The sequence below is a fragment of the Brassica napus genome, chromosome C9 (genome assembly GCF_020379485.1).
Source record: "Brassica napus cultivar Da-Ae chromosome C9, Da-Ae, whole genome shotgun sequence".
In the NCBI taxonomy this organism is placed as follows: Eukaryota; Viridiplantae; Streptophyta; class Magnoliopsida; order Brassicales; family Brassicaceae; genus Brassica; species Brassica napus.
The window spans coordinates 55318534-55335103 of NC_063452.1; the positions used below are offsets into that span (position 1 = coordinate 55318534).

The window sequence follows — 16570 nt, forward strand, 5'->3', positions numbered from 1 at the left end:
CAAGCCGGTATGTATGACTTAGTCGCTCTATTCGGGTCAGCAAATGAATCTGGCAACTGATTAGCTAGCTTTTGTAGATGTATAATCTTTTGGACTTCCATATCACATTCTTTAGTCCAAGGATCTTGCCAAGATATTGATGGTCGAGACCATTCTATTTCTTTTACCAACCGGCAGTTATCTCCCCCTAAGGTCGGATATGTGGACTCATCAAAGTGTGAGTCTGCGTATCTGGCCTTAAATAAATCACCCGTGGTTGGCTCAAGATACTTTATAATGGTTGGAGAGTCATATCCAACATATATTCTCATCCTTCTCTGTGGTGGAGCAATTGGAACATAAACGGCACATCCAAATGTTTTGATATGGGACACGTCTGGCTCATGACCCGTGAGTAATTGGGATGGTGAATATCTATGCTCACTAGATGGTCTGATGCGAATTAGTTCTGCTGCATGTAATACTACATGTCCCAATGTTGATACCGAGAGTTTAGACCTCATGAGTAATGGTCGGGCAATCAGCTGTATGCGTTTAATAAAAGACTCGGCCAAGCCGTTCTGTGTATGTACATGTGACACGGAGTGTTCCACACTTACCCCTATGGACATACAGTACTCATTAAACGCCTGAGACGTGAACTCACCAGCATTGTCTAGACGTATAATCTTTAAAGGAAAATCAGGAAAATGTGCTCTCAGTCTTATGATCTGAGCAAGCAGCCTTGCAAATGCCAAATTTCAAGTGGATAGTAGGCAGACATGCGACCATCTGGTCGATGCATCAATCAGGACCATGAAATATCTAAATGTCTCACAAGGTGGGTGTATTGGTCCACATAGATCTCCCTGAATCATTTCCAGAAAATTTATGATTTCCGTATTAACTTTGGCTGGTGATGGCCTAGTAATGAGTTTCTCTTGTGTACATGCTACAGATGTGAGATTATTTGGGACAACTTCTTTGAATGTGTGCCCTTGAGAATTCATTATCAACTTTCGCATCATACTAGTCCCAGGATGGCCAAGCCGGTTATGCCATAGAGTGAAATTTTCGCAGGCATTAGCCTCGATCATACTGATCTTTGCATAGTATAGACCAGTAGACATTGCAGGTATAGTTTATAGGATCTTTCTATTGCCTTGGGTGATCGAAATAATGTTAAGGAACTCTTTACGTCCTTCTTCCCATGTTTCAAGGTGGAAACCATTTAACCTTATGTCCTTGAAACTCAATAAGCTCCTTTTAGAGCTGGGGGAATATAAGGTATTTTTGATCTCTAGATGAGTGCCTTTAGACATCAGTATGTATGCCTGGCTGTGGCCTTCAATAAGGCTGGCTACACCCGCAATGGTATGTATATTGGCACTTTGCATTGTGAGATTTTTGAAATATCTTTTGTCTCTAAGAATTATTTGACTTGATCCACTATCCACCACAAGTATACTCATCTCATCTTTCATTCTATAATAAGATTTATAATCTCAGAGACTTTTGTAAAACTTTTATAAAATAAAACTTCATTTTATAAATCCAAAACATCTATAGTAATGAAACACAAAGCAATCATAAAACAATCAAACAAGATGTCGAATTAGTCTTTGAGACAATCTGAAGTCTCATAATCCATAAGGTCATCCTTTTCATGGTCGAAATCATCATCAGCATCATACCCGTTATCATGAACCATATGGGCTTCCGGGTTCTTGTTCTTAAGACTCTCTTGATAGAGTTCACATAAATGCTTAGGGGTTCTACAATTCTTAGCCCAATGGTTACTCATCCCGCACTTGTGACAAACGGATTTGATCGAGTAAGGAGGCTTAGATATGCCGCCTCGACCACGGCCAAAAGTGGCTCTTCCACGGCCATAGCTGGAACCACGACCACGGTTATTGTGGTTTCCATGCCCATGGCCGTATGAGTAGTTGTCACGACCACCACGGCCTTTGCCGTGTGATCTTCTTTCATTATAGACGTGGTTGTTTTCTTTGGGATCTTTCTTTTCTTGTTCAACCCAGGAGTTCATTATTAGCCTCGGCCAGAAGTAGGCACGAGATCAGATCAGTGTATGTGGCGAAGCCTCACTCTCTATACTGTTGTTGCAACAACACATTTGTGGAATGGAATGTGGAGAAGGTCTTATCAAGTAACACTTTCTCGGTTACTTCTTCACCACAAAGTCTCATCATTGAAACTATCTTAAACAATACTGAATTGTATTCATCCACAGACTTATAGTCCATGAATCTGAGATTCTTCCACTCATATCTAGCCTTTGGTAGTAGCACCATTTTCTGGTGATCATGTCGCCGATGTAAAGCGGTCCAAAGGTCTAGTGGATTTTCTATGGTAAGGTACTGATCTTTTAGACCTTCAATGAGATGGTGGTGTATTATACTTATCGCCCTATATCGATTTTTATCATTCTCATTGTTGCCCTCGATGATAGTATCACCGAGTCCCTTTGACCTCAGGTTGATCTTTGTATCTAGCGCCCATTGTAAGTAGTTATCTCCAGAGAGATTAAGGGCAGCATAGTCTAGATTTGAGATTTTCGACATCTGAATCCCATTATCAATCAGATTTTAGGGTTTCATAATGTGATCATGCGACCGTAAGACAAACAAGAATATTGGCCACAATCAAGTCTTATACGACCATAAATCAATCAATAGTATCGACCATATAAAATCTACTTGACCATGGTGCGAACAATCCTAGTTTATGTTTCAATATGTAACAAAGAGATTAGGCCACACGGCCATATAATGTCATGATGCAAACTATACAAGTTATGCAATCTATATATCATGCTGGTCGAGAATGCAATTAATAATATCATTCAGCTTTATATGTTATGCAAACAAACCTAAAAATCGGTTTCTATTTTGCAACAATATATAAAGTCTAGGGTTTCAATTTAAACAATATAAGCAGCCAGTTTTAGCAATATGAAATCAAGGTTTCAAGGCCTTTAAGATTTTAAATTCGAGATTAGATTATTCAATCAATCTATCAATCCAGATCATCAATTATTCAAACAAACAAGAATAATTAAAACCGGATTCAAACTTTAGGTTTAGGGTTTCGATTCCAGAATTTAGGGTTTCTTAAATTCAGATCAGAACAATCAATAAAACAATCAACATGTTCTAAGGAATCGATTTCAAACTAGTGGTTATAAGATGATCAGTTTTAAGGTATAGCTTTTTAGGGTTTCATCAAGAACAATCGGATTTCCATAATAATGGATTAGGGGTTTTAGGGTTTGATCATTATGTTCTCAGATTAATCGGTATACCTTTGTTTTGTAGGGTTGAACTGGACCACCAAAGATGAACAAATGAACCTCGAGCTGCACACGAACGGACGCGAACGGGGAACGGGGAACATGTAGGTGCTGAGCTGATCGTCGGAGTTGAGACGAGACGAGGAACGCCTTAGATCGTCGGAGTTGAGACGAGACGAGGAACGCCTTAGATCGTCGCCGGCTTAGGTTTTTTTAGGGTTTAGTAGTTGGCTCAGGGTTTTAGAATCTATCGTGCTGATAACGTGTTGTAAAAGTATGGGAAAATTGTGTCTATTATTAATGAATCAGAAGGTCCCTTTATATAGGGATTACAAAATATAGAAATATGGAAAGAGTACAAAACCTAATCCAACTAAAATTAGGAAAATTAATAAAACATGTAAAAGGAAATTGGGCTAATCTGGCCGACTCTAAACCTCCATGACCAGCTGAACCTTATCTTCCGGTCTTGGTTATGGGCTATCCACTTAATGATATATAACATCGATAAATTATTAACGGACGATCTAACAATCATATGTTATTTCTCGGTAAACTTGAACATTGATCCTCGGTTAAGCAAGCAAAGCAGACATGCGTCACATAATTGTACACTTAAGGCTGCTTGATATATATAGCTGTAACATTTATATATAAATTAAATGTTTATAAAAAATAACATGTTATTTAAGATGTTATACAACTCACACATCCCACTTTTTCTTTCATTTATGTCAATTTATTGACATATAAATCTGCCATCTTCTACAATTATTATATGTACAAAAAGAAAAACTATATGACAAGATGGTGTTCTGGAGTATAGTAATTGGAAGTAAAACGTAACTAAAAATATGGTTTAGACAATAAATAATATACTAATGTAGTTGCAATGATATTTCTTTGCGAGTATAGCTCCATAGATTTACTGGATGGATAATTTGACTTTAAGCATAATCTTACTTGATTTCTTAACAAGAGTATATGTAGTATTTGACGACAAAATAATTTATACTTAATTCGTACAATTTAATATACTAGTAATATAGCGCATGGTTAATGTGTAATGCTGCAGTGATCATGGTTGTCATTGGTACGCCGTGGACAAATTATAAGAGTGTTTAATCCTGTTAGAGAATTTACTTGAAATGTTAACTTAAAGGAGCCTTAGCAGCTGACTACGTAGAGTATTGACGATCACAAGATCAACCATGCAAACTAAACTAACGCCAACCATGTAAACTAAACTAATGTATACCTAAGACCATCTCTAGTAATATACAAAAATTTCTTCTATATTTCATACTAAAATAGAGTAACTCTATTATTGAGTTGAATTTGCTCCAACGGTTCACTCTATAATAGAGTTATTCTATAATAGAGTGAAATATAGAGTAGTGTTGTTTTTTTACTCCAAATATAGAGTGAAAAAGCAACATTACTCTATATTTCACTCTATTATAGAGTGAACCATTGGAGTAAATTCAACTCAATAATAGAGTTACTCTATTTTAGTGTGAAATATAGAAGAAATTTTGTTTTCCATTGGAGATGCCCTAACCACATGAAGAATATGTTATGCATGACAACATCCATCAACTTGATGATGTTATGTGGTTAACATCAGGAGTTTAGTTTCATTCATCCAAAAACTGATGTTTATGTCAGAGACCGTTTAAATAACTCGTTTCATCAATTAAAACACGACCGACCTAACCGTAATTTAGCTAAAATTAGATTTTAACCAACGTTTTAAAAACGTAAGAATATTTTTAACAAAAATCTAATTTACAAAATCAATATATTTTAACATTTTTGATAAGTAGGGTTTCATATTTTAGTGTATTTGAAAACATATAATTAAATTATTTTTATTTTTATTAAATATGAAAGTTATATAAGATATTATGCAATTTTATTTTTAATTATTTTAATCTGTTTTCTTATGAATTTTTAATAAAATTTATGTAATTTGTTTGATTAATTATGTGATATATACTTATTTGATAAATTTTTTAATTATAAAACTTATTTGACATCAATTTATTAACTTTCACATTTTATTTGTTTAAAACTTATTTGATGTCAACTTAAACCAAACATAATCTCGCATATATAATTATGAATTATATACTTTTAAGAATAAAATTAATCTAAGAATAAAAATATAATATGAAAGTTTTAGTGCAATTTTTGTTTATAAAAATATAAATAATATAATTCATTAATTTAATTAATTTATATTAAAACAATAAAATGTTATAATCAGTAAATTGACATCAAATAAGTTTTATAATAAATAATTGATCAAATAAGTATATATCACACAATTAATCAAATGAATTACATAAATTCTATTGAAAGTTAATAACAAAACATAATAAATAATTAAAAAACAAAATTAAATAATATTTTATATAACTTTAATATTTAATATAAATAAAATAATATAATTATATAGTTTTCAAATACACTAAAATAAAAATGTTAAAACACTACTTACCAAAATTTTGTAAAACATATTATTTTTGTAAACTATATTTTGTTAAAAAATTTCTTACGCTTTTAAAACGCAGATCAAAATCTAATTTTAGGTAAATTAATGTCAGGTACATCATATCTTAATTGATAAAGCGAGATATTTAAACGGTCTTTGACATCCACATAACTTTTTGGATGAATGAAATCAAACTTGTGATGTTAACTACATAACATCGTTAAGTTGATGGATGTTGTCATGCATAACATATACTTCGTGTAGGTATACATTAGTTTAGTTTGCATGGTTAGCCATGTGATGGCCAATACTTCATGTAGTCAGCAATCATTTTTCCTAGCTTAAAAGATACATTTAATCAAAAATACTTTAACAATTAGGCTTAAGATTTAGTGATTATTTTTTTATAGAATTTTTAGGTTTAAGATTTAAAGTTTAAGGTTTAGTGATTGTTTTCCAAGTTACATTCAAATATTAAGACAAACCAGAAAATGAAACCAGTACGAATCAAAATGAACGAATAAGAATGAAGGCTTGTAATCTAGGAGAAAAACTACAAAGACCATTTTCAATGGTTCATTGGTTTTTTTTCAAAATGAAGTAAATTAATTTTGAGTTTGAGTTTACTTCAATAATTTCTTTCATTTTTTTAATTCTTAATATATTTATTTCATTTTTTTTGTAATAACACCCTTTATCTGATAAGATTTAAAATTATATTCTCTTATTCTAAATTTTTAACTTAAATTTAACTCTATTAAAATAAAATATTTATTGTACTAGTAAAATTACATAACCACATACAAAAACTAATAGAATTTTTTTTAAACAGTGCTATTCTTTCATAAATTTTCTATGATATGTTAAAGTTTGTTTGTGTTTTTTTATTTTAGTTTTGGTAATAGTTATGTATCCTTAATGTTATTGTTTATTTTTTTTATTTTATTACAATTTTTATTTTAGATATATCATTATTGAATTATAAGTTTTATATTAAATTATTAAATTATTATTTTTATTATAATTATGTTTTAAATTTTAATCATTATATACATATTAAATAAAAAGATAATTTTAATTTTATCAAAAACATTAGAGATTATTATGCAAATAAAAAAATTCAACATCAAAATGATTTTGAATAGCATTACTTCAAATAATATAACACTATTCATATCCTTGTTTTTCCTTAAAATGTTGCATTATTGGAAAAATATTTGTTTATTTTTTAAGTTTTCTTTTATTTTGATTTATCATTGGAAATGCCCTAAAACTGAAATTGAGATTTCTGCTAAAACCCGAATATAGACTATTCGGAACCAACCAAGAACCTGACCAATCTCAGGCTGTTATCCGGTGTAACCAAAAAAAAATTCCTTCTATATAAACTAAAATATTACGAGATACAAGGTAGGCCTGGGCTTATGTCATCGTCTTTTGATAACATGATTGATAGCTTTATAAAATTTGGATTGCTAATATGTCTTGCGATACTATACAGTTTTACTGATAAACATAATTATGTAGAACCGGCAAATTTACATTAACCCATTTCGTAATTCGATAACAGTTTTACCAATCACAAACTATTATGTCGTTGTACTCTACATGTTTTTGTTTATTTTTCATGATTTTGAAAAATTATGCAATATTATCAACCAGGACTAAACATACCCACCTAATGGAAAATGATGAACAAACACACAAAAATTAAGACGACTCAGAAACGCACACTAATTAGATCTCTCATAGAGGCAGTACGCATGCATGCATACTTACATACACAACATACAAAACAAACACAAACTCTCATCATCTTTCTCGTTTCATTATGCCTGCAATCATGATTTTATTGGTCTCTTAACCCGCATGCTCCTCCTCCTTTATACCCTCCAAAATCTCTCCTATAAATACCATTTCTCCTCTACTAGTCACCACTACCTCTCTCTTCTCTCTCTGCAGACACACACACACACACACTCATCTGCTCTGTTCTTATTGCAACTTTCTCTGTTCTGTTATATCCCCACGTCTTCTTCTGACCTTCCAATGGCAGTGTCTGGGTTCGAGGGATTCGAGAAAAGACTCGAACTTCGATTCTTCAACGACTCTATAACCAATAACAACCCAATGGGCCTCCGTTTAATCGACTTCGAATCTCTAGACCAAGTCTTAAATGAAGTGCAGTGCACCGTAGTCTCCGCCGTAGCAAACCACAGCTTCGACGCCTACGTCCTCTCCGAGTCGAGCCTCTTCGTCTACCCAACCAAAATCATCATCAAAACATGCGGCACGACACAACTCCTCAAATCAATCCGACCGTTGATCCACCTCGCGCGTAACGTCAACCTCACGTTACGCGCGTGCCGCTACTCGCGCGGGAGCTTCATCTTCCCCAACTCGCAGCCTTTCCCCTACACGAGCTTCGAAGACGAAGTCGTCATCGTCGAAGAAAGCCTCCCGAAGTCTTTCCGTTACCGTAAAGCCTCCGTTATGACGCCGTCTAATAGTAACCCTTCGCGTGCTTGGCACGTGTTCACCGCGAGCGCTGACGTGGAGCCCGACGAGACTCTGGTTGTTGTTGAGGTATGCATGACGGAGCTTGACCGAGTCAACGCTCGTAGCTTCTTCAGACGGAAAGGCGACGAGGGAAATAGTGACTCTGCCGGGAAAGAGATGACGCGGCTGAGCGGTATCGATATGATAAACGCAAACGCGTTTATATGCGACTTCGCGTTTGATCCTTGCGGCTACTCGATGAACGGGGTCGACGGAGACCGTTACTCGACCATCCACGTCACGCCTGAAGACGGTTTTAGCTACGCGAGCTTCGAGTGCGGGTTGTCTCTTTACGACGGCGGTCACGGAGATATCGCCGAGGTGTTGGCCCGCGCGATTGATGTTTTCCGGCCAGGTTGCGTCTCCATCGCCACTACTTACAACGGCGAGGATTATGACCACGAGGTGACGAAGCGTGTGGAGCGGGTGCTGGCGAAGAAGCTCGGTCTTAAATGTCGGAGCAGACTTATGGATGAGTTTCCAGGCTCCGGAACTGTCGTTTATCAGTCATTCACGCCTCGTCGGAAATAGATTTCACTGGTGGAGGAGAACAAAGAAAAAAAAAAGTTTTAGGTTTTAAATAGTTGATGACGTGGAGGGATATGATTGGTTGGATTGGGTAAGGAAAGATATAAGTGGGAACATATGATCATCATGCATGCGCGCCCCACTTTGCACTTGTGGCACTGTCAAACCTAAGCATTTTTGAGGCACTGTGTTGTAGAATTTTAGTGGGGGATGGTAAAAAATGTTTGCTATTTTCTTCTTCTTTCCTTCTTTTGTGTTCTTGTGTTTGTTTTTTAAAAATTATCTTAAATCTTTACATGAGACTCTTGATATACATCTTCATTGTTATCTATGGCTGCAAATTAATTCATCATCACCTATATGTGAGAAGTATATTGTGGTTTAACCTAAATAGAAAAGGAGAAAACACCCAAAAAAAAAGAAAGATTAAAAAATATGCAAATATGTTACTAACCAAGGTAGGCTATCCTCCAATACACAAATATGAAACATATAGTAAAAACATTTCAAAAGTTATGTTCAACCAGCTTCCGCTATGTTTTGTCAGTTACATTCGGCGTTAGCAGAACATATGCATCAAGTCGGAATTAGTATCACCAGACATACCTTTTACACCGGTTTCTGGCGACACATTGGTCAAATTAGCATGGACGTCAATCGTCATCATCGTCATATCTTCCAAAATTCAAATCCAGTAAAAACTAAACTCATGGCTATCCAACACAACCCAGTTAAAATTAAAACTCATGGCTAACACAACACAATCCGATCATAACATTAAATTCTGGCAATGTGCATGTCTACGTGCTTGTGCTTTAGACGACAAAAATACAAAAAAATTACTCTCAAATTTCACTTTTTGGCTTTTGCCTATTGACCTTTTAAAAAGAAAATTAATATTTAGTTAATGACTTAATTTCAATAATCGCGCATGTAAACTCTATCCACTCCCAACATACTAAAAAACAATATGCACGTGACAATCATTGGTTAAAAGTAAAAAACCAATTTTGTTATGTCCAGTAGCAAAATCACTTTGAACTGCACTAAGATATCACTTTGAACTGCACTAAGATATTCTCTGAGCAGGGGAATCCACTCCACTCTGAAACTTTACTTTTATAAAGATTGATAGCTAATTCATTATTTTCCTTAAAAACCATCACTTAATCAATTAAAAACAATCAACAATTCACAAAGATATCTAGTGAAGGCAGAAGAAAAAGTTTGAAAAAATTGAGTTTTAAGAAGCTTCACTGCTCTTATTTAATGTCCATTCACCGGTTACCTTTACGATCACATGATTCTTTCTCTCCAATAAGATACAAAATAAGTAGCAAACAATTAAAAAAGATGTGTAGCTTTGGGAAAAAGGATGCACGAGGTTCTTCGTCATAAGAAGTATTAGCATTCTATTAAAAAGGATTCAAATGAGTGAAATCTTCTGAATGAACCAAATTCAACTAGGAAGACAACAAGCTTTATGAAGTGCAAATACAATTTCTGTTTTTTATTTGTGAACCATTGTTCACATCTCAGAAGAAAAAAAACTCAACTAATTAGGAGCCATCAAAAGAAAAAAATTCTCTGCAAATGAACCGAATCCTACCAGCAAGAACACACAAAAAAAAAAACAAGATTCAAATTGCTTGGAGTGAAATTTGCTTTTATTGAATTACATTGTAGGAAGAAAATTTGTGCATTTTGCAACCCGCAAAACAAGAAGAATCATAAGAAACCGTTTCACAAAGCTGTAAGGTTTTCGTATAAGAAGTAACCAATCACTACTTCGTAATCAAGGAGTGGCTTTTCATCATCTCTATCATTTCTTCGTTCTCCTTTCACGGCATGCCTTCAAAGCTTGAACGTCTTTGGAACAACAAATCACAAACAACAAAAGCTTATCAACACTACGTCCGATTGTCTTTACCAACTGTATCATCTCTTTCACGTAAGAGAATTCAATTAATCCATCACTTCTAAATCAGTTCCTCACACAACAATAATAAACGCAGTGTCATTCTCTTAGGTTAAAAACCCTAAACCCAGTTCTAAAATCTGCTAGTAAATTTGAGAATAGAGAGAGCTACGTACGTTTCTGACAAGGTTTCTAGTCCCTATTGCTATCAACAAGACAATCCTGCCAAAACAAAAATCAAATAAAATAAAGCGAATATAAAAGATGGAAGAATCAAAGAGAAGATGAGAAACAAAAACCTGTAAAGACAAATAGAGAGAAGAACACTCTTTGAGCTGTTTCACATTCCCGTCGTGATGGTTTGGAGGAGGAAGATGTTTCGTCTCGGAATTGGAATTCTTCGTCACTTTCTCCATTTCTTCTTCAATCGTGGATGATTCAGGAATCAGAACACTGTCAGTATAAATCAGGGAAACCTTTTATTATTTCGTATGGGCTTTATTTATTCATTTAGAGCCCAGGCCCATCTACAGATAAGAAGAAGGTCTGATATACGTGCAGTATTAAGTAGTGGTCTACATGTAGATAAACCATCTCTTATATCCTAGCTAGATATAAATGTTGGATATGGGCCCGATTAATACCAAAGCCCAAGAGTCGACTCGGTCCAACAACTTTAGAGAAACCCAGAAAGAAGCGTGGCCCATTACAAACCTGGTCGCGTCACGATAGCCGACTTACCAATCTGTCAGGACGATCTGACACGCGCAATCGAGTGTCAGAAACGAGAAGAACCCAATCCCTTACGATTGCACCGAGCGTAGGTATCAACAGCTCCGCCAATCACTGTTCCGAGTCAGACAATAATGAATAAACCAAGCGGCATCCACGCAACGAATGCCTATATAAAGAAAGAGGAAGTCTGAAAAAGAACACACACAAAAATATATACGGAGAGAGAGATGGAGAGAGAGATAGCTGTGACGAAAAGTTAGTCTTTACGAAGACGAGTTCATTTTCTTTGTATCTCCTTTCAGCTTATAGCTTAAACTTCATATTAACGAAACCTAAGGCTCCAATTCTCTTTTATTGTTTAATTAAATCTGTTAGAGTCCTTGGTACCGGATTTAGGATTCACCAATAAAGAAGATTATTGTACTATTATTTTGTTGTAACTTGTAAGGTTTACTAGCGTGGGCCATCTATGTTCTTCTTGCACGCCAAGCCATTGATCAAAAAGAAAAAGAACAAACAACTTCTTGATCCGGTTTTAGGAGATGATTACGACTTAGAAGAGCTTGACCCTCTTATCTTCGTAGCTTCGTGGTGTATACATCAACCCCCTCCCCCCATGAACCATGCATGCATATCAAAACATTCAACTCTAAGGGGCATCTCCAACTCTACTCTATTTTCCGCTCTAAAATAGAGTTTAGAGTAAAAATGTTTCAATGGTACTCTATTTCTTAGAGTGAAAAATAGGTTTACTCCAACTATAGAGTAACTTGTTTTTTTGTTCATCACTCTATTTTTTATTCTAAAATAGAGTACTATTGGAGCAAACTCAAACTCTATTATAGAGTTACTCTATTTTAAGAGCATCTCTAACTCACCTCTATTTCCACCTCTATAATAGCATTCAAAGGCAAAATCACTCCAATCCATCTTTATTTTTGCCTTTAAAATAGAGATTGTTTTTTTCCTCTATTTATAAAGGAAGAAATCACATTATTTTATATTTTACTCTATATTTAGAGATAGAGAAATACACCGGAGTAAAACCAATCTCTATTATAGAATTCTTTTATTTTAGAAATAAAAATAGAGAAATGCATTGGAGATGGTTTAACACCTAGTCACATACTCACATTTTACATTAACAAAGTGATTAATTTGGTCACATATGTGTGTATACAAATAGAGAAATGCACCGGAGATGGTCTAACACCTGGTGACATTTTACATTAACAAAGTGATTAATTTGGTCACGTATACATAACATGTTGTGGAGGTTCTCAGGGGAGACAAATGCAGCTTAGATCAGTTAAGAGAATGAGAAAACTAAAAAACTGCAAAGGACTTATTCAGAAGAATTATTGGATAACGAAGAATACAACTCAAAAAGATATTTGAACGATATTAATCGACACATGGAGACTGCGCCTCTCGGAACATCTAAAGACTCGTGAGTCGTGAAACATCTTACTTGTTAAGTGCAAGCGAAATGATTTCACTTACTGCATTTGTTCACACGATAAATTAATCAGATCCGGATTGGTTATCAATTTAAAAGAGAAGACGGGAAAAGTTCAGTCCAAATATGTTGTAACATATGTATTTGATCATGCTGTTGTGTTCTTGCAACTATTGTTTGTTACATGTTATCCTTTTGTTCTTGGATTTTTCCATATCCACTACGTACTAATGGATTATTGGATTGATTTATACACCATATATACTTTATGCATACATCGTTTTTATAGTGATGATTAAGAAATAAAAAAATTATATATTTTTGTTCATTACTAAAATATATCAATACTATTAAATTAGAAACATGTCCTATTGATAATAGTTGAATCCAACTTAAAAAAACACATAGATCATTATTCTCATTTTATACTAAATAAAAGATAATAAAATAAAGGTAAATTAACGTCCGTTGAATACACATTTTGTTACCTCCATTTTAATTCCAAGATAGTCAGTTCCCAATTCTCTCACTACTCCAGACCCACTTCCTCAATATTTAAAATTGTCGACTAAATTTAATCCAAAGCTTACGATTTCATATAACTAATATAAGTTATGAAATAATATTCATACTTCTGAAAAAGGACAATAATCTACATTGTAACAAGGCAGTTGCATCATTCCTGATGCGACATGTCAGCGATATGTGGGTCCTATTTTTAAAAAGTATGAAAAAATGTCAAGTCTGTGACTCGAACGCAGATTATTGAGATCTAAACAAAACATTTATACCACTGAGCTAAAGGATTTTTTGTACATTGATGACTGAAACAAATATATATTTATGAAGGTCGGAAACCTTTGCTTTTTCGGTTTTCTCTGTGGGATCCACACTTATTTATTTTATCTAATGATTTAATAAATATTTTATAACTCACGTTTTGAAATGAGATTCGTTAAAAAAAACCCCAATAAACCTCTTTGGTCTGTAAGCGTTCTCTTCAATAGAAGTTTAGGGCTTTCAATTTTTAATCATCGGTTCATGACTCATCTAAGAAACACAGATTGGCTCTTTGAGTTTCATGAATCAGTTTTTCTTCTTTAGTCTCTACATCTCCCCATTTTCAATAAATTCATCATCGGTTCTTTTATTTTGCCTGATAAATCATGATTGTGTGGTTTTAATTTTCTTTGGTCATCCTTAGCTTGCACCCTTTGATCTAACCAAGAAGAAGAAGAAGACATTTGTCGTTCAGGATGCCATCGAGGACTCAGCTGAGTCACACGGGAGACATACTATCTGTTACCTGATTGTTCAAGAAGAATTTATGTGCTGTGAAACATATTTGTTTATTTTCTTCAGTTGCTTTATTTAATCTTTTTTCCTGCAAATAATGATGGCTTTGACAGTTCATTCACGGGAGCCAAGAAGTAAAAGAAGAAGAAGCCAGTGAGTGTTTGACATTTTTTGTCTTCCTAAGTTTTTTTTCCATTCATTAAACTTGGATTTTAAAGATTATGTGTCTCACATTCTTTTTATTTTGATGGTTGTTAGGTTGAATGAAGATCATTGAATAAAGAAAATGTTGATGCTCCTGAAGATTTGGAGGGTACTTTATATTTCTTTCTCTGATAATTCTAGCGACATAAATTTGAACCTTATAGAAGGTATATTGCAGAGCATCCTAACGATGAGGAAGAGGTGGAGGGAATTGATCTGCACCAGCAACGTTACCCGTGGGAGGAAAGTGACATGGATTACTTATACGACGAGGTAAGCATATCATTAGATGGTTTGCGGTCCATCTTTGAGAGCCGTCGATTGTAAGTGTCTATCGTTTTGAAGTTGTACGACACTAAGATGTAAAGAATTACTAATCACGATTACCTTACTAGCAGAGTTCTTTTACACAGCTATTGTCAATGCAATTAACACTGGAAATTGATGGTGCTATATTTCATGTTCCAAATGCTAACGCAAGCTCCAATGTTGATTCTCAGCTTTAACATGCCAAAATCACAATGCAGTGGATGTTGTAAGGTAATTCAGTAGGCACAAATGTTCAGTTGAAAAAAATTCTAAACTGTATTTATGCATCAAACTTATCATCCGTAACATAATAATATGCTTTTTCTGTGCTAGGAACCGTTTGTAAATAAATGTCTCGGATGTATATGACTGCTTAGTTTGTTGCTTTTGACAGTGAAATCACTAAGCTTGCAATGTGTCAGGACAACAAAAGCATCTCAGCTGATGGTTAGCTTTACAATTTCGTTGGTTTCTTTTTCCTATTATGTTGGATGAATTATTTTAGCTAACAAATATCGCAACAGAGCGCTAGCAATAACTCTAATAGATTTATATATACATTTAGAATTGGAAGTTTGGTGAGAACAGGAACAAATACTTTTGTCACGCTATTGGACAGTTATACGCCATTTCAAGAGAATTGATTTCTTATATTTCCCATAATCAGTAAGATTTTAACTGTTTTGTCTACCTTGCATTCATACCTCATTCTCCATTTAACTTCATGGTGCTACTATATAATGATCAAGTCATTTTCTACACAAATAGGCAAGTGAGGGATGTTACGTTGGGTGCTTGGTTTATTGGGCTTGGCTATACAAAGTCTGTTGTGACTCTAAAACTTTTACCTCATTTAACATTGATTATGGTTCTTGGGAGAATTACAGATTGTGAATGAAAGGCACAAGCAGGGAACATATGTGTAGCTGCGTTCGACTCGACATGTAGCGGTATCTGCAGATCCGCTGATCCCATTGTGGAGGTTAACATGCAATGTGTTGACCTGGAAATCATTATTTGGAAGCTACATTTCGAGGCATTTCCTCAACATATAAATAGACCATAGACAGAGTTTGATATTTATAATACTCAGTGATCATGAAGTCTGCAGAAAACAGTCCTTTTGCATATTCTATATGGAACCAAGAGATATGTCATTTGTTCGATGATTGTATTATGATAGCTACTAACATAGGAGATGACTAGAGAAAGAGAAATTAGTATGAAACTCTTATATGGGTAGCTTTTGTAAACACATTTGGGTTTATTAACAGTTGTGACAAGCAATTATGTTTATAGTAAAGGAAACCCGCCGCAGCGTCAATAACAAATGCGCCAGTTTTTTGGTTGTTTGGGATTGAAATAGCTTATAGATTTTCTAAATCAATATAATTGATTTGATTAAAGCTATATTGGATGACAAAAAGAAGAATTGCAAGTTTAATAACTTCTACTTTAGACTTTAATTTCAACTAAATAATAATCAGTCTTTTATCCATATCATCTTAGTTATAATCGTAAGGACTTATTAGAATAAATAAATAGTTTCAACAATATTTAATATGTGATTTAATAAACAAAAGAACATGTAGGATTTTTAGGATTTAAAGAGATTGGAGACAATAGTTAATGACTATGAAAAGAATACGAAGCAGATGATGAAAAATGATTCGAGCAAATTAGTGGCAACACAGAGCTAAGCGAGATAAAAATATCAATCAATAAAGAATGAAAGAAGAATGAGCAGGGTTAAGTTATTACACAAGCCAAAAC

At 34.3% G+C, this 16570-nt stretch overlaps 3 protein-coding genes and 1 pseudogene across 3 annotated transcripts; 1 reads left to right on the forward strand and 3 right to left on the reverse strand.

Annotated features, from left to right (window-relative positions):
* Window positions 1–1594: 1594 nt before the first annotated feature.
* LOC106369828 lies at window positions 1595–2029 on the reverse strand. The gene has a single exon (XM_013809934.1). The coding sequence runs from the start codon at window positions 2027–2029 to the stop codon at window positions 1595–1597; it is 435 nt and encodes a 144-aa protein (XP_013665388.1).
* A 55-nt stretch (window positions 2030–2084) lies between these two features.
* Window positions 2085–2564, reverse strand: LOC125592745. Its single transcript, XM_048768133.1, has one exon. It carries the CDS (start codon window positions 2562–2564, stop codon window positions 2085–2087), a length of 480 nt encoding a protein of 159 aa, XP_048624090.1.
* Window positions 2565–7433: 4869 nt separating this feature from the next.
* Window positions 7434–9203, forward strand: LOC106370495 (S-adenosylmethionine decarboxylase proenzyme 4-like). Its single transcript, XM_013810496.3, has one exon. It carries the CDS (start codon window positions 7557–7559, stop codon window positions 8877–8879), a length of 1323 nt encoding a protein of 440 aa, XP_013665950.2. The 5' UTR covers window positions 7434–7556; the 3' UTR covers window positions 8880–9203.
* Window positions 9204–10503: 1300 nt separating this feature from the next.
* On the reverse strand, window positions 10504–12810 carry LOC106371904 (annotated as a pseudogene).
* Between the last annotated feature and the right edge of the window lie 3760 nt (window positions 12811–16570).